The following is a 24,862-nucleotide window of genomic DNA, read 5'->3' as shown; positions in this document are numbered from 1 at the left end:
ACTCTGTGCCCTGATGGGCTCCTCTCACCTGGGCAGAGGGAGAGAGACCAAACTGCTTCTGAGGGGCTGGAGCAGCTGCCAAGCCACATCCCAAGAGAAACAACATCACCCAGCTGAGCTGACAGCCCATGCCTTCGCTTTTATTACAAGGAGCTCCCCTTACATTTCAGCCACTTGTGTGCCAAAGGGAAAATTTCTAATACTCTTCAGGTAATGGGACCAGCCCCACAAGTTTTCCACACAGAAGTCCGAGTTCCGTGCCAGATGCTTGATCAGTAGGTAGGTGCCAGCCAGTCCTGCCACCCCCGTGACAAAGATCCCTCGATTAATTACCTGCGAGTGCAAAGGGAAACCTCAACATCATCAGAGGTTTGCTCCTGCCCTGCGGCACCAAGCGAAGTCGTCACACCTGCTCCCACCTGGCGATATCCCACCACCAGAGCTCCCCTGGCAGCTGAGCAGTGCTGGCGTGCAGGATGCTCCCGAGGGCACCCTTCACCAACCTTTTTCTGCCATTTCCAGCGCTGAAGTGCCTCATGGTAGCGAATTCTGGTGAAGGTCACCTGGGAGGGTTGCAGGAGCGTTGTCACCACCACAAAGGCAGCCAGGAGGAGCTGGTGGCAGCCCAGGCAGTGGGGACACACTGGCCTTACCATGGTGTACAGCGGGACAATAGTGGAAGGCATGAGGGTGTGGAGAAAGTTGTCTACGTGCTTCCGGAAAATGAACCACGTTGAATTCACGTGCTCACGCATCTGCAACAGAGCAACAGTCGTGCCTTTGCCAGGAATTTTGGCAGAGCTCCCCCGCGCTTTGCTAGCTCTTCTACTGCCTGTCCTAGAGGTCACACAGAGCCTCCCTAGCCCCAGTGGCATTCCCAAGGAGTTCTGAGGCTAAAGTCTGCCAGGGTGAGAGCCCAGAGTCTTGCAGGGATCTTGCCTGCTGTGTGCATCCTAAGAGTACTGCTGTGTGCACGGCCCGTGGGACCACAGGTCCGTGTGCCTACCTCCACGTAGTTGTACATGGCTAAGTCTGAAATCGCATGGTCATCTGGTACCCTCAGTCTGGAGAACTCAGGGAGGCAGGCACCTGGCAGAAGAAAGCAACAGTTCACAGGCTGCAGGGTATCCAGCTGCCCTCATCCTCAGATAGGTGTTCCTCTGCTCTCGCTCCTCCCCAGCCACCTCACTCACCAAGGTCGTTGTGGAACTGGTCCATTAATTCATCAAAGACCAGACAGTCTTCAAAACCCTGGGAGGAAAATTAGGGGGTTAATAGGCATAAGGAGCCACATGTTCATGAGAAGCGCTCCCATGAATGCTTAGCTAGCGTAGCTTTTGGTCCCACTAACTACAGCCTCAGGTGGGAGTCTTATTCCAGGCCACTCTGCCAGGGGTCTTGAGAGAAATCCAGGGGATTGCCTTTCCCAGTAGCCTTTACCCCCTCCCACACAGTCCTCTGCCTGATGAGAAGGTAGCATCACTGCCCTGTCCCCTCTCCTCCCCAGGAGGACACCCTGACTGGAGCTCAACACCTGCCAATGCAGAGGACATCAGGCTGTGGGACAGGCCAGCCCACGAACTCTGTGGACCTATACACTAAAACCAGGTAATTGTGGGTGAAAAGAGTGGGGACCCCACTAACAGGGACCAGGGCCAGCCCTGAACCTACCGCATTCATGCCCTGTCCGTAGAAGGGCACAACAGCGTGCGCAGCATCTCCCATCAGCACGCACCGGGAAGCGAGGTGGTAGGAAGAGCACTTCACAGATACCATGGCCTGGGCTGGCAGCACAAAGTAGTCATGCTTCAGCTCTTGCCTTCAGGCAAAACAACAGATACTTCACTTGTGGGACCACAAGAGAGAAGAAGTGCAAGTCATGCCACGTCCCAGCTCAGGAAGGCACCGTCAGCCTTGGGATGCAAAACCCAAACCCATGTCCTAGGCTATTTGTGCTGGGAAAAATGTGGGAGCCAGGTAATCTATTTCATTAACTTTCTCCCTATGGACCAAAGGTTTTGTCTGCAGGTTTCAAGCTCTGCACACAATTTGAGTGTTGACATCTTGGTCCTCTTACTGTGAGCAGTGGTGGACGTTGGTCGTTGTAGGAAGGATATACCAGAGAATATCTCAGTTTCTCAGTTAATATGAAGTCCTGCAATAAGTCTTAAGAGGAAAGAAAACTGCCAAACACAGCTGAGACCATTGATATAATCCAAAAAAAGCCCATCCCATAACAGATAGCTGTGTTGCAAAGCAGAAGCATTAATAGTGTGAGCTGGAGCTTCCACTGTGTGGGGAGGCTTCCCTCTCAGCAGGAAAATGAGGATGTACTGAACAGAGACACAGCCATCAGAACATGTACTGGAAAGGCTGGTCCTGGTCCCCACTGCCATCAGGGCCCCCAGGAGGGGTGGGATACTCCAACTCTGTGCTGTTGCCCTTGTGCCATTTGCCCAGCAGTGAGAGAGTCCACATAGGGGGATCCATCACAACCCCATCACCAGGGCCCGAGGCTGAGTGATTTGTTCCCTGGCTTCACAGCACTGTGTTGATGAGAGAGAAGGGGAGATGAGAACACTTACTCTCCGATGAGGGGGATGGCATCTGGGAAGTAGGTCTGGAAAAAGCCCAGCACTTGGTCCCCCGTCGTGAGCTTCTCAAATTCCTCAAAGGGCATGAAGAGCGTGCAGGTGAAGGACTTGTCCTGCCAGCCGGGGAGGAAGGTCAGTAAGAAGTCCAGAGACCACAGAGAGCAGGTGGCACGTGGAGCAGCAGCTCATTGCTCAGCCTGTCACCTGGCAATAGCAGTGACCCACTGGAGAGGAAAAGGACGAGTGCCCGGCCACCCCCTTTCCCATGGTGGGCTTGCCCACGCTCAGGGCAGGCAGCGGGCAGGTAGAACCAGGCAGTGTGTGACTGGCCAGCATGGGCCTGGCACACTGTCCTGGTGCTCCTGGTATCCAGCTGCAGAGGGCTGTTTTGGGGGGTTTGGGTGGGCTCAGACACGTGGGCAGCGAGAGGTGTCACAGGTACCTGCTCAGCACAGGAGGCAGGACTGGCTCCACCTCAGGCTGTGAGAGGGGTGGGTGTCCCTCCTGGCACCTTCTCTGAACAGGAGCCAGCAGCATGCCCAGGTGGCCAAGAAGACCAATAGCATTCTGGTCTGTATTAGGAACAGTGTGGCAGCAGGACCAGGAAAGTGATTCCTCCCCCGTACTTGGCACTGGTGAGGCCACCCCTGGAGTGCTGTGTCCAGCTCTGGGCTCCTCAGTTCAGGAAGGACATTGAGGGGCTGGAGCAGGCCCAGAGAAGGGCAACAAGGCTTGTGAAGGATCTGGAGCACAAGCCCTATGAAGAGAGGCTGAGGGAGCTGGAGTTGTTCAGCCTGGAGAAGAGGAGGCTCAGGGGAGACCTTCTCGTTCCCTACAACTACCTGAGGGGAGGGTGTAGCCAGGTGGAGGCTGGGCTCTTCTCCCAGGCAACCAGCGACAGGAGAGGATGTAGTCTTAAGCTGTGCCAGGACAGGTTTAGATTGGACATTAGGAAGAATTTCTTCACAGAAGGGGTGATTAGGTATTGGAATGGGCTGCCCAGGAAGGTGGTAAACTCAGCGTCCCTGAAGGTGTTTAAGGAAACCTGGAAGTGGCATCAGTGCCATGAACTAGTTGACACGGTTGTGTTTGGTCATAGGTTGGACTGAACGATTTCAGGGGTCTTTTCCAACCTAATTGATCCTGTGAGTCTGTTATTCTATGATTTTTGGCCCTCCCAGTCCCGGCCACCACAGCCAGTTCATCCCCACCAGCTCCATCCTGTGCCCCGAGAGAGCATGGCCATGGGTTATCACCATGTTGGGCAGTGCAATCATCATGAAGGTGTTTCTCGGCCAGATATGGAGGTAGTTTGGTTCCATGGCAAACTGAAAGAGAAGAGAAAATCACCTTGTATCCTTGACACCAGTTCCCATTCTTTGTACCGTGAGAAGACACAACAACTACAGGGCCCCTGTCTGGTACCTGATGCTTCAGGGAGACACATGGGAAGAGGAAAGGGTAAGAAATATGGGAAAAATGGAAAAAAATCTGCTGTTCTGCAGTTGCTGATACCCTTTCAGACATGTTCCCATACCCTCAGGACCTCTCAGAGCTGGAGTTAACCCCAATGCTCCAGGACAGGCTCTCTAGGATTTTTGCAGCCAGGTACCAACCTCTGGAAGAGGAAGAGATCCCTGCCTTCTCCCGGGAAAGGTTTAACCCCTTTCCTGAACCCCAGGTAAGAAATTAGTTTCTCTAAAGCTGTTCTAGCAGAGCCACCATGAGAAGGGGGCAGGGTGTCCAAGCTGCAAAGGTCACAGCAGCCTCTGGGACAGGCACACTTACATCTCCATCTTTGGGAGGGATGGTCAGCTCCATGTAGCCATGAGGAATGTACTGCTGACTGTAGTTAAAGCGTGTTTGCCTCATGAACTGTTTTCTGACTGTTGAGAAGGCTCCATCACAGCCCACAATGAGGTCATAGGTGACTTCCAAGGTCTGCTGGTCAGATCTGAAAGCAAAGAGAGTCCCTTGGATCAATCTGATCTTTAAGGTCCTTTCCAACTCTAACCATTCTATGATTTTATGATTAATCTTGCTGTAACTCCAGGACAGCTCAGCACCTTTTGCAAAATGACTGGGTCACCTCCGGCGTTATTAATCTTCTGGGGCGAGGGAAGATTGGCTTTCATGGCCTGGGAAGCTCAGTGTTAGGACAAATAATTATCCTGTAGGTTATCAAAAGCATAACTCTGCCAGCTGTACCCAACAATGCAGCAGACAGCCTTGGGGTAACACTGCTGAGCCTGCATGCCCAGGTGGGTTGGGTCATAACCAGAACTTCACCTAACTATGAAACAAGGTCGCAGAATTACAGAATGATTTGGGTTGGAAGGAACCTAAAAGCTCATCTCGTTCCAACCCCCTGCCACGGGCAGGGACACCTTACACACACACACACACACACACTAGTTTCAACACTAAGATTGCTCAATTGTTTGAGGTTGTATGAATGATTAAGCAGAAACTAACTGACCACAACACTTGATCCCACGCTTGCCCAGGGATTACCTTTTTATGGATAACATCCCCAACTCTGCATTGCACTCCACAAGCTTGTGTCCAAAGTACAGCTTAGTGTTGGAGTACTTCTCAGCAGCTGTGAAAAGACAACTTAATGTAGAGGGGTTTACTGTCACTCCAAAAATATTTCCAAGAGATCCCTAAATTATAGGGGGGTTTGCCATTACAGGAAATAATTTGCTGGGTGAGTGAGGGCCAGCAGGCAGGGCACACTGGGACTGATCAGCTATGGTAAAAACTATTTAAAAAATGCAAAGACTCCTGCAAAGATTTCTTTCTTCCTCAAAATGACATGAGTCATTGACTACTTTCCACCATCGCTCCACTGAATTTCAGGATGGGATGAGGTGCCTGCAGTTAATGGGGAAGCGCTGGAAATTTGGCCTGTTCCGATTATATACTTGCCCATAGTGCTCCAATTTCTATTTGTCTCTGTACAATCAGGAGCCATGGAAAATGCCACAAAGCATGACAAGGACGAGGAGGCATGTCCTGCTTTAGCTGGGAAACAGCACAGGTTTTCTTCTTAAAAACACGGCTAGTTCATGTTTGCACTTTCTGAGAGCCAGGTAAGGGAGCTTAGGGCCCAAAATCTGCTGGTTATGGGGCAAAGCCGAAATCCTCAGGAAAAAGGGTGTAGAAATATTTGCAAACAGAAGTGACAACCTACCTGTCAGCAGCTCTTTGTTTAAGTTTGCTCTGTCCACAGACAGAATGTACTGCAAGGCAAACAAACAGGGAGTTCAGAAGGTTTTGCTGAGTTTTGCTCTGCACGGCCAGACAGGAAACCCTCCCCCCTTCAAACAGCCCCACTGAACCCGGGGGTCACGCAATCCCCTTCCTGCATCCTCCCCAAGAGCGTGAGCCCCAGACTGCCCATGACACAGAGGCACAAATGCCAGACACAGGCCCCCTGTGCCCTGCAAAGCATCTTCAGTACCTGGTTCTTCTTCCCGTAAGGGATAGAGTACTTTTTCCCTGAAGGTGTGTGTATCCTCCTTGCCTGCATGGGAATGCCCTTGGACACAATCTGAAACATAAGAGAACACACTTCTGGCTAAAAGTGTGGGGTTTTAACACAAGTTACCAAGCATCACCCCCCTCCCCAAGCACTGCACTTGAGGAAGAATGGGGTGCTCTCTGCTCCTACCTTTCCATGTGCTTATCCAAGTCACCAGGGAAAATTTTACAGGGCTGTCACACCAAGTCACTACAGTTTACTGAGGTTACTCACAAGCTCATTCTCATAAAAATCAGGGGGAAATTATTTTTGGATAGAAGGGACATGAAAAATCCCAGGGTGCTGGACAGGGCAGGGGGTGACAGACGAATTACATCCTGAGACTGGGATATGTGTTGTCAAAGCTTGGGCTCCTCTGCAGAGATCCAGGGGCGAGAACATCCCATCACTACCAACAGCTGGATGTTAAATGGTAGCCAGCACCTTGCAGATTGAAGGTTTTGTGGGAGAATTTGGACATGTCAGTGCAGAAACCAGACCCCTTTATTGCATCCTGCTTTAGGACATCAGCTCTTTTGGGAGTCAGTCTACTCCTGCCCTGTTTGCCCTCACCTCCAGGAGGAAGGAGAGCGTGGAAGGGAGGTAAACACTGGTAGGTGTTGCCTGAGTGTTTGGTGTCCTGGGGAAGCACCCACTGCCAGGAGCAGAGCCCAGCTGCCTGGGGCTGGGTGCTGCCTCCAGGCTGGGGGAGATCCTGCTGGCAGCTGTGCTATGGAGCAGGGGAGAGCCAGGCTGCAGGCATGCAGTGGAAGAGGTCTGCCTGGGAGAGGTCTACCTGGGAGACATCTACTTCCACCCTCATGAAAGCAGAGCTACCTCTGCATGCTTGAGGAGCAGAAGAGAGCCTGTCCATCGCCAGCTGAAGTCAAGAGTGTTCTAACCACAGAGAGCCCACCACCAACAGGATCTGCCAGGGTACCTGCTCCTCCATCCCCACAGCTCGGAGGGCTTGGCGTCCTCTGTGAGACAGGGCCAAGTTAATGCTTCTGCCACGGGCAAAGCTGGCCACTCGGATGTCTGCGTGGGAAGAACAGTTGGTTACGGAGGCACTGACACCACAGCCTGGTCTGGGTAGCATCTCCAAACCCCCTGCAGCAACGGCAGGAGGGGCAGTGGGGAGTCCCCATCCTCCCTTTCTGGGTGCAGAGAGGGCAAGTGTCAAAAGGCACATTTAGGTGTTGGGCTGAGCAGCTTCTGGGCCACCTTTAGCCAGGGAGAAGCAGCTGCAGCCCAGTCTTGCAAAGGGAAGTGCCAAGGGGCCCCTTATCATTAAGAACCATTTCCCCTCTAAATGGAGAGGGCTGAGCGATGAATGCCTGGCAGGTTCTGCTGAGACCCCACAGACTGACACTTTCTGGGACATTGGCAGGTCACCTTCTTCACTCCTGTTCATTTAGAAATGTCTGGGTACGAGCCTGTTCCTCCTCAGAATTGCCTCACTCAGCCTTCCCAGATTGCCTGGCCAGTGCAGGGGGCAGAGCCTCCTCATGCATCTCACCGTAAGCAATGGGCCAAAAACTGGAGTACAGCAGTGAAATCCATCCAACTCAGAAGGCAATCAGAGGCTTTTTGAACCTGTGGAACTTCTAGCAACTGTGAGCCATGCAGCAGAACTGCCCGTCCTGATGTCTGTCAGAGCAGGAGGAGTTTCCACAGAGATCACATGTCAGGAGTGGCTTCTCCCTCCCTTCACTGCATGCCTGAGTTTCACCTGCCATGGTGTCGTTTTCGCCTGCTGCTTGGCTTGCCACCTCTGCCCAGGTTCTCTTTGTCTGCCAGCTGACAGATACTGAAGGTGAACGATTTCTCTGCCTTTCAGCCAGCACCTTGGCTCTAAGTCATGATTTCTTTGTTGTGGCACCCTGAGGACTTGGAGGCTTTCTGAGAGCACTCCATCTCTCCTTCTGGTACAGCTCTGGACTGTAATGCTTCGTGCAGAGACTAAGTTTGAAAGGTGAGGATTTGAATCAATATTTAAGCCAAGAACATAAAAAGGGCATTGTTTTAGTAGCTGAAGGGTGGGTTCTCTCCACACAAGGCAACATACTTCAAATAAGTGCTCCCCCCCCACCCCAGGACCTAAAGGGAAGAGTGAAAAGGATATCCCCAAACTGTCACACTTTCAGATTTCTTTTTTTTCTGTGGTTTCAGTGAGCTCACACAGTAATGATCAGGCTGAGCTTACCTTCTCTGGCTTCGTAAACATCAACATGGAAACCTCGTCTAGCAAAGAAACAGGCATTTAACGCGCCCACCTACAAGAGAAGGACCAGGAATGGTGGATGAAGTATTCCACAGGTCACTACTGAGATGCATCAAGGGAAAGCAGTGACCAGGGGATGCAGCTCAGCATGTACAGGTAAGTCCTTTGACCAAGAGCCTTAGAGGACTTTTTGCCGAAGAGCAGTCCTCTGGCAGACCTGATGTGTCTGCAAAGTCTCCAAGACCAAAGCCACCCATCAAAACTCTTCATATGAAGTCATACCAAGCTCAGGCTTGTTTGCACACAGTGACTGAGCGCAGCAGGGTTAATCTCTTCAGCCAGAGATAGCAGGAGCTGGTACAGGCAAGCTCACAGCTCCTCTCTGGACTGTGTTTATCTTCCTCAATAGAATTCCGGGTGCTGCAGCATTCCCTTGGGAACACATTGGGGGAGAACAGCACGAATATGTCCTGTTTGTTATTTAAATCAATTTATCTTGTTTATTTCCATCACTAATTGCTGTCAGAACTACAGACTCTTATGTCATCACTCTTTTCCAAGAAGCTAATGTCCAAAAAGTCAAGAGAGAGATGTTAGGTGCTGCAATGCTCCATGCTATCATAGGATCATAGACTCACAGAAAGGGTTGGGTTAGGAAGGGACCCTAAAGACCATCTCATTCCAACCCCCTGCCATGAGCAGGGACACCTTCCACTAGACCAGGTTACTCAGAGCCCCATCCAGCCTGGCCTTTAGAGTCAGACCACTATGCAAGTAGCAGGGGATGAAAACCATTCCCAAACAAAAGTGGGCAGAGGAAGGCATTTCCTCTTAGCCTGGCATTTACTGAGTCTCAGTCCTTGCAAAGCATTTCACACTGGTGACTTGGTTACAGCTAGAAACAGCCAAGGGGCAGGGGGATCTGGCAGCCCATCGAGGCCTGTTATTTAATGTACCTGGGCACCATTGCTCCACCACCACTCAAAACCCTTCCTCAGAGAAAAGGACAAGAGCCTCCCACAGCAGGAAAAAAACCAGCCCCTTTCTGATGCCCCATCATCTCACAGAGGAATGATTTCAAGACAAACATCCAACCACGCTCAGGCAGTGCTTTTACAGCCCCAGCTCCCTGGCAAACACAGTCATGCAGCAGCTAAAGGGCATTTCCTACCAGGCCACCTCCGACAACAGCAACTCTCTTCCCGTGTGGGTCACAGGGCTCCATCACCAGGGCAGCCCCTGGGCCGCAGGTGCTCCCTGCTGTGTCCTGTCCCGATCCCTGTCCTGCCACACCACCCTCTCCAGTGGGGAGGGGAAGAACATGGGAGGCTGAGTCACGCCTGGGCTCCTCTCCCCTGGTTCATATTAAAGTTTAACTCCCAGCACAGAGTGTCAGCGAGTCAGCCTGGCTGAGCCTCGGGGGCAGAGATGGGGACTTGGCGTTACTCAGCCAGGCTTTATCCAAAGGCCTCTTTCAGAAATTGTAAAGCAATTCCACAGCCCTCAAGGAACATGCACAGAGCAGGAGGAGAACCTGCATCTGCCAGGCTTTTGCTAGTGCTTCACTGGGCTGCAGCTGCAGGGGCCCTGGTGGGACAATGCAGAGTAGCTTTTGGGGTTGCACAGGCTCTCTCCTGAGGCTGAGATGTGAGCCACCCTGCTTGCTCAGGAGCCTCGTCCTGTCTTTGAGGACATCTTTCATCCAAGGAAGCTGCGTGTGACTCAAACATTTTGGGGTTTGATGCTGGGCAGAGGGTTCATGCCTAATCCGCAGAAGCTTTCCAGGACTTGAATGAGGCTGTGAGACGCCTCTGCAGGCACCATTTCACATGCCCATCCTTGGGAGGAAATGCTCTCCTGAGCCAGGGCTGCACACAGCAAGGTTTGCAAAGGGAGGAGCCAATTACAGCCTGCACACAATAGTTAAACAGCAGACACTGAAAGCACTTGCATTAGCACACACTGACCACCATTTATTGCTCAACCTGCCATGCACAGCCCAAACCAGCAGATTTGGCTCATAGAATCCTGAGGGTAGGAAAAGTCCTCTAAGATATTTGAGTCCAGTTGTTAACCCAGCACGGCCAAGCCCACCACTAAGCCGTGACCCTGAGTGCCACATCTACATGACTTTTAGAGACCCACAGGGATGGGGGAGGACTTAACTGCTTCCCTGGGCAGCCTCTTCCAGTGCTTGACAAACCTTTCAGTTAAGAATTTCTTCCTAATGTCCAGTCTAAACCTTCTGTGGTGCAGCTTGAGGCCATTTCCTCTTTCAGGCAGAGAGTGAGAAGTTGTAGAGAGTTATAAGAGTCTCGAAAGAGAAAGATCAAATCCCTCCACAAGCACAGCACCATTCCTTATGGCATGTCCTGGTTCCCAGCCCATCAAGGGCCAGCAACTCAACAAACAGGGTTGACAGGAGCCACAAGCAGCCCCAGGCCCGAGCTTAAATGGGAATGTTGGGGTCCCAGGTGGGCTGGCTGGGGTTGTTAAAGGCTGTTGGTGCCCCCGGTCCTGGCACTGCGTCCAACCCAGTCACCACTAAAGAGCCTCCAGTGGGTTTCTCTGATCTCCACAGCAGTGGATTGATCCACACTGTCTGATTGACTCACACACCGAGCACAGACAACAGAGCAGGGAGGGCAAAGAGCAAGGTAGGTTTTACATAGTAAATAAATTATTCATTAATTGTTTTTGGAGCACAGACAGCACACCACTAGCTTCCTGCAGTGGCTGTTACTATGTTTTCTTCGTTCCCAATGAAATTTAGGTCCCTGGGTCATCTTAATCAGACTCACTTGCAAACTGCACAAGGCAAACCCAATGTACAGATGTTCTCTGCTTTAAAAACAGAAGAAGGTGGGAAGACATTGAGAAAGTGGTACGAAATCATTGTTCATCTATATTAAGGACAACCAGGCTGCTGAGAGCATGAAAAAGTGTTGCCTGATAAAAACTTCGAGCCTTTTAAGGAGCTGTAAATGAAAACAAAAAGAAGAGGATAGCATGGGCATGGATTAAAGCCTACCCTCTGAAAACTAGTGGGAAAAGTAAAGGAGAGAAAAGTGCTTGACTTATGTTGCTGAAGAAAAAGACGTGTCAATACTCAAGGAAGAACATCAGGATTTTATTACTTTTAGAAAGGCTATGGTCCACTTGCAAAGGATCCCATCCTGTCAGTATGTGGGCCACCTGCAACAAGAAAGAGGTGTTTATTGTGTTTGGTAATAGCCAGCAGTGCTGCAGATGCAAGAAGGTGTTTGGTCTCATAACTCATGGTGAAAGGCAGCTGAAGAAGAGGAAGGAGACAGCTTAAACAGCGAATTGCACTGATTCCGAAAGGAGCCAGGAGTTCTTTACTGGTTCAGATTACAAACCCATGTAAAAGGGAAATAGGTAGAAATGTTTATCCCTTATAATCCCATTAGGTAAATAATCTGTTCAGGAATTCAAATCCTCTGCTAAAGAAGGCCATATAGATACCCCTGCCAGCAGGTCACAGGGGCCCAGGGCTGCAGCTGCCTCCATCCTGTCCTTCTGTTCACTAAGGCTCTGAAAGAGCCACAGCACAGAAGTAAAAGCTGTGTTCTCACCGATGCAGCAGCGTGTCCCCGTGCCACCCCCTGTGCTTCAGCAAAGTGCATTTCTTTACCAGCCTTGGCACGTAAGAACTTTCTAGCACCGAACAAGCCAACCAGGACCAGCTCAGAGGAAGGCAACAAAGCAAGTGAGCACCTGGAGGAGCTGACTGCTGAGCTCTGTGCAGGGCTCAAGGGCTCTACAGACCCGAGAGCATCATCCATTTCTGCACGTGAAACCCTCCTCCCCGAGCTGCAGGCACAGGTTCAGCTTTATTTCTGATGCTCCTCTCCCTTTGTACTGTTTTTTTCTCGGCTGGTGAGGTTTTTTTTCCCCAAGAATTTCCAATTAGCAAATGTCTCAGCAGTGTTTTAAGAATGCAAATCCTGATGGGAACCTTAGCCTGAGTGTAAAACACATACAACCCCCTTGTTTAGCAGGTGACTGCTGGGTTCACAGGGAGACCCAGAACCCAGGGTAAGAGCCCCTGCAGAGCAGAGCCCCACAGCATGGCAGGGCAGGGGCTCTGTGAGGCAGGGACATGGCTTGGTATCACCTGTAGATCTTGTCTGATCCTCATGTTTATTCCACAATCTGCCCTGCTACCCCACCCTTGCAGGAAGAATGGGCTGGAAGGGTATGTCACAGCTGCCTGCTTACGTACCTAGGCTGGGTAGAGGGCAAGCTGCCTATGTCCAGGTCCAGTGGTGCGCCGTGGATGGGGATGGGAAGCTCCTGGGAGGCACTGGAAGCACCCCTGGGGGAGGGTAGTGGTGGTGGTGGTGCACCACGGGTGGCCTGGGACGATCTGCCTTCACTGCCAGGGGAGCAGCAAGCTGCAGGTCCTTGTTGGAGAGAGACAAAGTGTGGGTGGAGAAACCTGTGCCCCCATGGGAAGGGTCTCTGGCTGAGGGGCTGTGGTCCCACTCAACCACCAGTTCAGAAGGTCCAACAAAGACTTGGTGACTTCAGATTTCCCCCGATACTCAGAGGCACTCAGATCCCACTCCCTCCAACTTATTCCATCAGTCAATGCCAGGGAAATGCAGAGTGACAGGATGGCCTGGAGAAGCGGAGGGATCAGGGGATGCATTCTTTCTTTCAGCACAAGGAAAAGTTAGCCTGAAGGTCATGGGGTAGGAAAAGTACAGAGGAAGGTTTTGCAACACTAGCATCTCCCCTCCTCTACAAAGATCAACTTTCCTTTCTTCTTTGATAATAAATGCCACGGAGGAGAGACTGAACATTTTTCCAAAGCACTTAAGGATCCTAAGGAGCTCTATCACCTTGTTAAAAATAGTTTAGGAATTGGGCATTTAAGGATATGTTCAAATTTACCTACCCCTCATCAGGCACTGGACACATTTTGAAAAAATCCCTATAGGGCTCTACATACTAAAATATATCTAAGAATCTGTCTTTTCAGAGCTGAGTAGCAACTAATTTTCAGTGAGGCAGGAACCAGAGCAGAGAGGCTCCAGGTACCATCACAAAATCTGCGTTTCAGCTCTAATCCATTTGATACTGCCAGGTCAGCATTTACTAATAAAATAATTTGTAACACAAATATTCATAGAATTACAGAATAGTGTGGGTCGGAAGGGACATTCAAGACCCTCTCATTCCAAGCCCCAGCCATGGGCAGGGACACCTTCCACTAGCTTCCAAGCCCTGTCCAACCTGGCCTTGAGCACTTGCAGGGATGGGGCAGCCACAGCTTCTCTGTGCCAGGGCCTCACCACCCTACAGGGAGGAATTACTTCCCAGTATTTAATCTATACCTATCCTCTTTCAGTTTAAAGCCATTCCCCACTGTTCTACTACTGCCTGCCCTTGCCAAAGGCCCCTCTCCAGCTTTTCCCCTGCTGTTTCCAGCCAGGGACCTGCAGCAGCAGATACTCAGTGTAAGGTGTCTTGTGTTAGCGGTTCAACCCTACAGGCCAGGTCGCTTTCAGAGCTGGACTGAATCCAGTCTGCCCTTGTGAGGAAACATTCTTCCATGGGGTCCTGTCACAGTGCTCCTCACGGCAAAAAGGCTGTGCTGCCTCAGAAATGGGCTCCTGGCGCTGTGGGTTTGAAGGTGTACACAGCTGTTAGATGTCCCAGACTCTCTGTGTGTTTTGCCTAGGCCCTGTATCCTCCCCAGGTGATCAGCCATCGCCTCGTGTGAACGAGGATGCCCCTCAGGCCCGGGGGGTTGTTACCTGCTGCGTGTGCTGGAGTGGGGCAGAGCCGGGTCCTGCGCGCTGTGCGAACGCCGCCGGCGGCAGAGCCTTCAGCATCATGTTCTGCATCACGATCTGGTGCATCTGAGCGTTCTGCATCAGCATCATCTCTACCATATCTGGGAAGAGGTCACCCCCCCAAGGAAGAAAGTAAGAGCTTTATCAATGACTGAGAAGCAGCAGAGGCATGACAGTGGGGAGTGCCCTCCAGCACACAGACGGGCCACTGCGAACAAGGCAAAGCAGCTGACAGGGGCACATTAAGGGTATTGGCATTATTTGCCCAGACAGTGCAAAATTAATGCCTTTGAATGAGACTGTTCATACCAGTTTTCCTCTTTCTCTTCCCTTCTACAGGAAAGCTGCTGCTGAGCATCTTCTGTCTGTTCATTTCCCTGCAAGCCCACACCTCTGGTTGTGCTGAGAGGCTGGACGAGGGCTGGGGCTGTAGCCCTCCCTTACTCCTGGATGCACAGACTGTGCTCTCCATTGCTTTGGCCCCAGACCATTGCTTTCCATGTGAGAGGTTTCCTCAAACTTGCGTGACATTGCAGTGCCACCTTGAGAGTCCGCTGACTCATAGAATCATAAAGGATGGAACAGACCTTTAAGATCATCTAGTCCAGCCCTCAAACTGCCACTGCATGCACATCAGATCTCCTTACCACAATCTCTGGGATCACAAAGGGCCTGTGCAGTGTAAATAATTTGCCCAGGGGGAGATGAAGAAGTAGGGGAAAAAAGATCAAGGCGACTCTCCTTTTCCTTTTGACTGGTCATACAAAAAGTATTTTACATGTGGCAGCTTCAGAAGAGTCATGCATGAATTGAGACTATTTTGTTCGTGAAAATAAACTCTTATTCAAAAATCCAGATACTTAAATGAAGAATAAGCTGAGAAATGCTGTAGTTTCGTGACTGAAGATTTCTGTGTGGATTGAAGAAAACTTTGGCTGAAGGCTGAGCCAGGGAAGTCATCCCAGGTTTTAGTTCATGTGTTATTCCACCTATGTTTAGAAACAAACCCTTTTATTGGCATTGCACTATAGTTAGATCAGCACTTTCCACTATTCTGTCTTGTTTCCAAACACAGGGCATAATAAAAGCCTGAGGAGATTGAATAGCTGGTTAAGAAGGGACAGAAGAATAAAACCAGATTTTAGAAGCCTGTGTGTTAATTTTGGAATCACCTGTGCACACACGTTTGACCTTGTTAATATTGCTCAGTGCCATGAGCTGAGCTGCTCTGCCTTCCCAAGCTCCCCTTGAGTTTGTAGCCCTTCTTTCTTTAGTTTTAGTGATAAGAGTTTGTCTGAAAGCCTCTCGGAACTGGTGCCCATCCCAGTTGCGGAGTGCAATTCCCACAGCTCCGCCGGCAGCCTGCTCATGAAACAGCCCATTACTAACCAGCTTGGACGCTGTCCTGTGCCCCCTCCCACGTGCCATGACACCTCACCTGCCCTCCCTGGGCCTGCTGATGGGAGCTGGCTGCTACACAGAGAGCACCTCACCTTCCTTAATGCTTCCAGAGTGGGGGGCTGCAAAGGGCTGGGCAGGGGGGATCTGCGTGATCACAGGGGATGGCTGAGGCAGCTGCTGGATGATGGTGGCAGGCTGAGGTGGGATCTGGAAAAAAGGAAGGGAAATGGAGAAGTTTGGGTTGGTTTTTGCCAGCTCCCTCATCTTTGGGAAGGGCTGTCGTCTGCCTGGACTTCAGGAAAATTTTGGGCATTGTCTCCCATGAGATCCTCGTGGGGAAGCTGCTGAGGTTGTGGGCTGCACGAGCAGACAAGGATGTGCACTAGAACCTGATTGAATGGCCAGCTCTGGGCAATCCTGCCACTCCTTTTGCCACCTCGTCCCTAGGGTAAACCATGCACATTGTTAATTTTGGGGCTTATTTGTAAGGTGATTCCCCTTAGCTTTTGCTGAAGGTAGCAAGGGTCCCACACAAGAGCCAGAGGTGTATCTTCCCTTTTGGTGGGATGAGCAATGCCATACAGCTCCCAAATGCTTGTTTTCTCAGACTGGCATAGTGCTAGTGATGTTTCCTAGGAGACAGTCCTTACTGTCTGCTGGATAATCCTTGGTGGCTCCACTTGGGGAGCTGGAAAAGGGATCTGGTAGACTTGTGGGGGGACAGCTCTGTGATTATGACAATGTCCTCCAGCTGGTGCAGGTGGCTGTGAAAGCTCTTCCAGAAGGTGCTGCTCCTGCAAAATCAAGTCTCTTCTTAAAGAAAACCTGGTCACAGAAAGGCAGACTGTGTTGTTGTGCTCTCTGGACTAAATGGGATCACCCCCTGGGAACCTGCAGCAGGGCACAGCCAGTACCTGCGTAAGCATAAGGGAAGTTTTCCTTCCCACATATCATGAAGCACAAGCAAAAAAAAGAATGGGGAAAAAAAAAAAGTGCAGAACGAGAAGCCAAAAGTCTGGGAAAGCATTTCATTAATGGTTGGTACCCCCCACAAACTAGGAATGAGTAACAGTTACTATTGTCCCTACTTCGGCTGCATTAAAAATCCCTTCTTTGTATTTTGGCACTACCCCAGAAAGCTTATGACACAGCAGTTCAGGACAAACAGAATCAAGTCACCAACTACCTGAAGCAGGTGCAAGCTTCCTTAGCTGTAGTGAGGGAAGCCAAAGTGCTCCCCAGGCCCCCTCCCTGATTAGCTGTCCCAGCCTCCATATTCCAAAGCAGCAAAGCACTGATAGTGCCCAGCCCAAGAACCAAAGGATAGGAAAACACTGAATCCACATCAGCAGTGGATGTGCAGGTAAATGGGCCCTTTCTGTTGCTTCTGGCCACAGAGAGGGCTTTTACCCTGAGCTCCTGCAGCAGATCTTTCCTTCGCCTCAGGGCACTTTGGAGCATGTCCTCGGGTCTGTTCCCTGAAGGAGGAAAAGTCCATTATCTTCTCAAAGGATCACAAATACAGAGCTATTACAGCACCTACATTATGAGATTAATTTGGAAAATGCGTTATAAGATAGCTTGGCTTCTTTTGGCTGCTTTTCCTGGGAAATGCATGTATGGATAACGACTTTGTGACATGTGCAGTCACAGCTGTTCCACAGCTCTACAAAGGCAATGCACCCTCTCTGAAATGAAACTCTTTAGGTGGCTCTCTAAAGCCCCCTTTTAACCTCCTGGCTTAGGAACTCATTTCAGCCTGAAAGTTTCTAGACGTACTCTGTATATGCAGAGGATGACTGACTGTTGTGACACATCAAAACAAACTCAGTTTTGAATGTCAACTTTGCTTTTTCTTTTTTGGTTCTGAATCAACTTCCTCTTCAGTTCTCCCCACATGTAGTTGATTCAGAACTTGCTTGAAATGAAAATAAGGAAGAATGTTTTCAGATGCATTGGAGACATGCCTGGCATCTGCTCTGGAAAGCATCACTTTGGATTTTGAAACTGTAAGTTGTTATAGGGATTTTTAATTTTTGGCCATAGCGTTGGAAGTTTCCCAGCTATTTGTCCATCAGCTCGATGAATGGGAGCCCAGGTTACAATCTAGAAGTATCATTGAGCTTTTACTGAGAGCCTTTAACCTGTAGGTAATATAATTATAAACAGTGCCTGGGTACTGGAATGGGATGATCGACTGAGGAACTCCTCCCTGAGAACATCACTAAGCTCTTTCTAAATTATGTCCATAATTAGAACAAATGCTTCTCTTACTTGCAGCTGGGAGAGATGACTCCATCTTTTCCAGGTTCTCCTGTTCATTTTTTAGTCTCTGTTGGTAGAACCATAACAAGAACTGGTTATGAGTCAGGCAGCAAAGCTCGCAGGAATTTCTAGCCCTACCTTATGACATAGGTTGGGATGGAGGAAATAAAGCAGAAGTGGAGACAAACGCTGGTCCTCACTACAAATCTAGTTACAATAACAGAAATGTCATGCTTCCAACCGTCCAGGACATTCCAGACCTGAAAATTAATAACATGGTGAATCAGGAGATTTATACATATTTATGTTGTAGGGAAGAGAGCTGGATTGTATGAAGAACTTGATAATGCCAATTTTGGGGTATTTGTACACTAATAGGCCTAAATGACCCTGTTCAGCTCTACCTGCCACTCATGTGCCCCTTTAATCTCAGCTCTAGGTCTTCAGTTCATACCTGAATTATACTGGATGAGCATTAATCTGCAGTTCAACCCCAGCCATGCTGTGACTGGCCATGGATTCTTTTAACCTTGATCCCAACCTTCAGTCACTTCCAAAGGTGGCAATGGACCTGCCTCACAACCGTGAGCTTGCCTGATGGATCTGGAATCTTGGCTGAACCTGGCCACCATCTCTGGCTCTGCCTCCAGCGAGGCCCCTGCTCTGCTGATGTGTTATTATGCTGAACTCCCTGCTCCTTAGAGAGCAGCTGGCCCTTGTTGCTCCCCAGTGCTCAGAAATTAGAGACCTTTCACTTGCACACAGGCTCCCTCTGTGGTTCTGCACGGCTGCACACTGCTGAAAGCTTTGCCTTCCAATGGCTGCTGCATCTAAGAAAAAAGGCTCTGCTGTGGAGACAGGTTAGACACCACCAGCAGCACCCACGCCTCCAGACACATTGCCTGGTCAGGTGGTTAGAGCATGGTGCTGGTAACACCAAGGCTTTGGGTTTGATCCCTGTACAGGCCATTCACTTCAGAGCTGGACTCGATGATCCTTGTGGGTCCCTTCCAACTCGGAATACTCTGCTCTCAGATAACACCTTAAGTGGCTTCTGGAGGATATTGAAGCAGAAGATCCACACCAGTGGATGTCGGATGTGCTGAGGGTGGAGGAACAGAGCAGAGTGGAGAACACAGAGTGCAGAATCACAAGCAAGAGGAGCTGGGATTCTGTGCAGCACCTCATATGCTGCCAGCCCATGTTTCACCAGGCAACATATCTGATGTGACAGCAGACATGAAGTTGCCTTAAAACAACCCGAGGTCCTCTTTATCCAAAATTTACTCCTAAATTTTGCCTGTCACAACTCGAACTGGTTTTCAGCTGATGACATCTCCCATAAGATCAAAGTCTATTTAATTTACCTTAGGTCCATGTAAGCTTGTACAATGTTATTTAGGAAAGTGACAGTAGCTATAGCACTGCTGCGCATTGGTCTGCCTCCTCTTGCATGAAGAAAGACGTTCTCAGTTGGCTACCCCCATTGTACCTCAGTAGAGGGATAATATTTTAAAATACAGTGTTACTGCTTAAACAGGCAAGAGCAAAAAGCAGAGCAAAGGTGACTGCTGCGGAATTATTCCCTTACCTTTTCTAGGAGTTTGAGTTTCAGTCGTGTCAGGTGGTCCACCACTGAAGGATCTGCCATCATAGTAGTCTCCTGGAAGAGCAGGCAGGCAAAACCAGGTTAAAAAGCTAAATGAAGGCAGGTAGGCCTTCAGTGGTCATTCTTTCCCCTCCACGATCTTCACAGGAGAATAATTCCATTATTAAAAAAACATTAATACAAGACTGGGAGAACCCGCGAGAAGAAGAGAAAAGCTGCCGTTTCACTCCAAGGTAAGAAGGAGCACAGGTGGTCACCACAATGTCACAGGCACAGCTTTCCCTGCCATTTCCCTCAATACAATTTTGTGCTGCAGGTCGTGATGCCTCCCCCACAGGAGGAAAACTGAGGCTGAATATTTATTTGTCCGTTCTTGATGGTTGCTAGCCTTCCCCTGGCCGTGTTACTAAGCCTGGCCCCCGTGTTGTTAGAGCCTTTTAAGTAGCTCAGAGTTTTGTGCCTGTAACCTGGTTGCTAAGTTTGCAGTGTTGATACATAACATAAACAATTTTATCTCCAGGCGTAGAAGCTTGTGTACCTTCAGTAAAGCAAATGCCCAGCACATTAATGGACAAGAAAAAAAGAGATAAAAGCCAGTGGTTCCTTAACAGAACCCTAATGGAAGGGGTCAGGTCATGATTTTGCTTATTGACACCTGTTTATCCCACTGTAAGGGGTCTGCACACTTTTGGCATAACCCTTCACATGAGTTTTCATCGTCACATAGTAAGTAAAAACTCTGAAAATGAGGGAGCATAGCTGGAACTCCTCCCTGGCTAAGTTCAACAGTGAAGAGGCTGTGGTGTAACATCCTTTTGCTTACCATCCCCTAAGCAACCTGTAGAGTGGCTCCCCCTACCAGCATAAAACAGGGTAACATTTGTCAGTGACGTCCATAAAATGAACGTCGAGGCGTAAGAAACCAAGCAGCAGACGCTCATTCTCAGTATCATATTTTAAGCCCAGTTCTGCTCCTAGGAGAGCAAAGTTACACCACCTTTCTCACTTGAAGACCACAGCAAAACTGCAGCTGAGCCACAGCTGGAGCAGCTGAGAGATGCTTCCAAGCTGTGTGGGAGCAGTATAGACCAGCTCCTCCAGCTGTGACCCCCACAGCATGTGTGCCGTCTGTCCTTAAAAAGTACACAGGCTAGGAGTCCCTGGAGAGGTCAGAGAAACTTCATTATTAGGCAAAAAAACCCCCTTTTTGATTGCTACAGGATATTGAGCTGATGCTTTGCCATCAGCTGGTTTAATACAGTGCCCCCTGAAAGTTAAATTTCTAGAGCCTTCGTTGCAGTATGGATAGAGGGTTACAAGAAAGGTTGAAAAAAACACCCAGGTATAAATATTCCATTAAAAATACAGCACCAGTGTTAAAAAACTGAGTTGACTAAAGGGGAAAGGAAGAGAGAGAAACTTCTTCCCAATGTGACAGGTATCCCGCAGGAGATCCAACACTAGGTAAAAAAAAAAATGCTTTCCAGTAAATCTGCTAAATGGATTTCTCTTTTCCCCACTTATGGATGCCTTGGTCACAGTGTGATCCCTGCTCTAGGGACAGCTTACAACCTGCTAATTAATGACTTGCCAGGAATGTGCCAGCCAGGCACAGGATCTTGCTGAAAGGGATCTGTAGCAACACTGAATCCCAAATAAGGGATCACACTTGAGCCTGAAGATGCAGAAGAGCAAAATCAGACAAATTTAATTCTACCAGGGAGTAACAGCAGGGCTACATGCACCTCACAGGAGACAATTATTCTGCTCTATTTAGCAGTGCTGAAGTCAGAGTTTGGACGCTGTGCCTAATTTTAGACATGGTGGCTTTAGAGGGAAAGGAAGTGCAGAAAAAAAATTTAAAATGGTGCATTTACAAAATGTAAGTTCTGAGGGAGACTTGTAAGAACTGGCTTTATTTAATTAGTAAGTGGATAGTGAGAAGAGGACAGGCCAGCAATCTTTAAATAAATGAGAGGATACAATCAAAAACAAGATGTATGGGGGTTCTGTTTGGAAAAGGCTGGGCATTTGGCTTAATGAGAAAGAGGAAAACCTGATAAAAACATGAAAAAAAAAATCTCAATTAACCAGTAAGAAAAATGATGGAGCAGCTATGAAAGAAAAAAAAAAATCACAGAAGTTGTTTACAAACAATATGAAACAATGAAAAACAAATGCTTTGAACTTTGTGGAACCATTAGATACTCCTCAGATACAAGAATGGATTAGATAACCTGGTGAGGTCCATACCAGTATTACATTTCTCTGATGACTTTTATTGATTTTCATACTTTATACCCTTAATTTTAATTACTAGGAGTTCTAAAAGACAATATTAAAAGAATATTTTATTAAAACAAACTGACACACCTGGAAATGTCCAGAGACAATAAACTTCCATGCTTTGGTTCCCTAGAGAGCAGACTCTACCATTTCAGTCTTAGAAGACTGTTTTAATGTATTAAAGGAGTTAAAAGAATAAAAAAAACCCCACAAATCACCAGAAGGACATATAATTTCCTTCCAATCGATTGTCTCCTTCTGTCAATTGTAATGTTGCAAATTAACACTTGAGTCAACTGAATTAGATCAGCACTGGAAATCCTGACATTTCAGCAAGCAGCCAGAGATATAAGAAAATATAATGCATCAGTTGTTTATTTAAAAAAAAACCCCACAAAATTGTCAACAAACCAAAACTTATCAAGCCCAAACAAACTTGATGGTGGTGGAGCACCTCTCCTACGGGGAGAGTCTGGGAGAATTGGGATTTTTCAGCCTGGAGAAGAGAAGGCTTTGGGGTGTCCTAATTGTGGCCTTCCAGTGCCTGAAGGGAGCTGCCAAGAAAGATGGAGAGAGACTTTGGACAAGGGCTTGGAGTGACAGTACAAGGGGCAATGGAGTCAAACTAAAAGAGAGTAGGTTTAGATTAGACGTTAGAGAAAAGTTCTTCCCTGTGAGGGTGGGGAGGCCCTGCACAGGTTTCCCAGAGAAGCTGTGGCTGCCCCATCCCTGGAAGTGTCCAAGGCCAGGTTGGATGAAGCTCTGAGCAACCCGGGATAGTGGAAGGTGTCCCTGCCCATGGTGGGGGGTTGGAACAAGTTGATCTCCAAGGTCCCTTCCAACCCACACCATTCTGTGATTCCATGAAACATGAAGTATTCGTTTTTAGCCAGAGCAAGAAGTCAAAGCAGCAATTAATTTTAAATCAATTGTTTTTAAATGACATCTTATTTAGCAAGTTTGCCATTATAAATGGTGTGATATTTTATCTTTTTCTTTTAAGAAACTTCTTAGTTCTAGGTTTAAGCTTCCTTTCACTTCTCAGTGTTGTGGTTTAAAACCATCTATAAATTAAGATCCAAGCAGCTGCTTCCCTTCCCTCCACCCTCTCCAGTGAGAAAGGGACAAAGAGGTGGAGTAAGGCCAACATATACTGTCCACCAGCAACCTCTGCAGTGGGTTAAAACTTAATCTTCACTTTGCTCTGGATGCAGATGAGCTTTCTGATCACTAGAGAAAGCCTTGCTGTCCCAGCCTTGCTCAGCTTTCTCTCTGGAGCACACTGCTCTGGTGTTTTGGTGTCTGTAATGTGGGAGACCAGGAAATTGCTCCAAAATGGTTTATTGTGAGAACAGGAATACGTCCATGTTTCTTCCCCCATACTTCTTGCATGGTGGTCGACACGGGCTGGGCAGCAATAGTCCACAGGAGCAAGCTAAGTCCAGTTCAGGACCTGCACAATGTAATGTCTGAATCTGGGGCAAAAGTCTACACTTCTATGACACTTCAGAAGAACCCAACTTAAGGGCCAAATGCACAGAAGGGATCAGGGATAGAAAAGGGGGTGCTAGTTCATAAAGATGCACAGATGTCAGTGTTTCTTAGGAAGAAAAACCCAGTGTATTGCGGGTTACCTCTGAGCTGAGCCAAGTAACAAATTTGATTAAAGGCTGTATTTTCCAGTGTGATTTTAATGTCTTCAAAAGACAAAGAAGCCACCATTTTTGTAGGTGACTCTAAGGTTAATAATACTCAACATTAAGAAAAGAGCACCTCATTTCTCCCTTGTTATCCCACAATTATCTCCAGAGGTCACTGTTGCTGCATCTGTGCCCCTGGATGCAGGGACTCTGCGTTTCCTTACGGCTCAAGGAAAATAAAGCAGTGAGACCTTGTAGAACATGAAATATATCTATAAAAGGTGGTCTAGGCCTGCTGTAAAGGGCAACATTTCCACACAGGAGTTTATAATTGAGCTGGATGCTGACACTGGGGTTTAGAGACGTAACAAGAACTAATAGTGTTTGCAGCAGAATGTACCATAGAAAATGACTGTGCCTCAATTTAAAGACATCAGCCAACTAAGGTGAGGAAACAATGAAGGAAGGAGCTGAAGCAGCCGAGCAGGCAATGCCTGGTTGATGTATAACCAGTAATGTTATCTTAAAGAAATTCATAAGGTGGTCACTCAGAGCTTTGGGGCCTCCATACAGAGATGACCACCAGAGACCCTCAGAGACCTTATAAGGATATGGATATATGCTAGTAAGTGTTTGGAAACGTCAGGAATATGCAACAGGAATGCGGGGAACAAAAATGAATAATTGTGTAACGCAGACATATCAGCTGGAACTGAGATGTCACGGGGTGCATTTTAGCGAGCTGATTCCTGGGGCACCTGACACGCCGAAATCATTCCAGCGTGCTGGAATAAAGGAGCACCTGGCTTCTAAAGCTCACAGATTGAGTGCCGATTTTAGGCAGGTCACTGCCAACACCTCCGTGTCCAACAGGGCCGCCGGCACTGGCCACTGGTAGGGCATAGATGTAGCCTAAAACCTATATTATGTAATTTTACTAGTGCCTTTGTGCCGGTTTTCTAAAATGCTCGATAGACGGGAATTTTAACGACGTAAAGGGTTTCTCTTATCTGTGAACTGGACTGAGAAAGAGACGTAACATCTGACAAAACCAGGCAAAGCTATTGAGAAGCCTCGGAGCCGCTCCAGAAGGCGTGATGCTGTGCCAAAGGAGACGAGGAGGAGGAAGAAGAAGAGAAGATGAAGATGAGGTCTTGTTGAGACCCCCGACTCAAATTGGGGAGGCGCGGCGAGGGCGGTACTGTGGGAGGCACGGTTTCGGAAGTGGGCGTAACAGCATTAGGTAATGCTTTGAATTGTTAATTAGGTAACCAAATAAAAGCAAGAGGCTTTTGTAACTCAGGCAGGCGCGCACGCTTTGGGAAATACCCCTGCGCATCACGGCCGCCGTAGTAAACAGAGTGCTTTTCGCTTTCTTTCTGAAAGAGTCCTAGGGTGTTGTTTTCCGGCACCACAGACGGAAGGGTGCGGCTCCCACCGGCACCCTCAGCGTCTGCAGCGGCGGCTCCCGGGCGGGAACAGGGAGCGGGAA

General features: G+C 48.8%; 2 protein-coding genes across 2 annotated transcripts; both read right to left on the bottom strand.

Moving 5' to 3' along the window:
• Positions 1-114: 114 nt before the first annotated feature.
• Positions 115-9,681, bottom strand: KMO (kynurenine 3-monooxygenase). Its single transcript, XM_017838098.1, has 15 exons — positions 9,516-9,681; positions 8,327-8,396; positions 7,061-7,158; positions 6,061-6,150; positions 5,791-5,839; positions 5,109-5,196; positions 4,383-4,548; positions 3,851-3,922; positions 2,586-2,707; positions 1,672-1,819; positions 1,194-1,251; positions 1,007-1,089; positions 654-755; positions 504-563; positions 115-333 (listed from the first exon to the last, which is right to left on the bottom strand). Exons 1-15 carry the CDS (start codon positions 9,567-9,569, stop codon positions 160-162), a joined length of 1,434 nt encoding a protein of 477 aa, XP_017693587.1. The 5' UTR covers positions 9,570-9,681; the 3' UTR covers positions 115-159.
• A 2,934-nt stretch (positions 9,682-12,615) lies between these two features.
• Positions 12,616-24,751, bottom strand: CUNH21orf58 (chromosome unknown C21orf58 homolog). Its single transcript, XM_017838062.1, has 8 exons — positions 24,700-24,751; positions 19,427-19,498; positions 17,845-17,902; positions 16,981-17,048; positions 16,221-16,364; positions 15,663-15,777; positions 14,131-14,270; positions 12,616-12,771 (listed from the first exon to the last, which is right to left on the bottom strand). Exons 2-8 carry the CDS (start codon positions 19,487-19,489, stop codon positions 12,616-12,618), a joined length of 744 nt encoding a protein of 247 aa, XP_017693551.1. The 5' UTR covers positions 19,490-19,498; positions 24,700-24,751.
• Positions 24,752-24,862: the final 111 nt, after the last annotated feature.

Source organism: Lepidothrix coronata, unplaced genomic scaffold, assembly GCF_001604755.1.
Source record: "Lepidothrix coronata isolate B3197 unplaced genomic scaffold, Lepidothrix_coronata-1.0 Scaffold323, whole genome shotgun sequence".
Classification (NCBI taxonomy): Eukaryota; Metazoa; Chordata; class Aves; order Passeriformes; family Pipridae; genus Lepidothrix; species Lepidothrix coronata.
The sequence above is the reverse complement of the archived record's forward strand: the minus strand, read 5'-3'. Positions and strand labels throughout refer to the sequence as shown.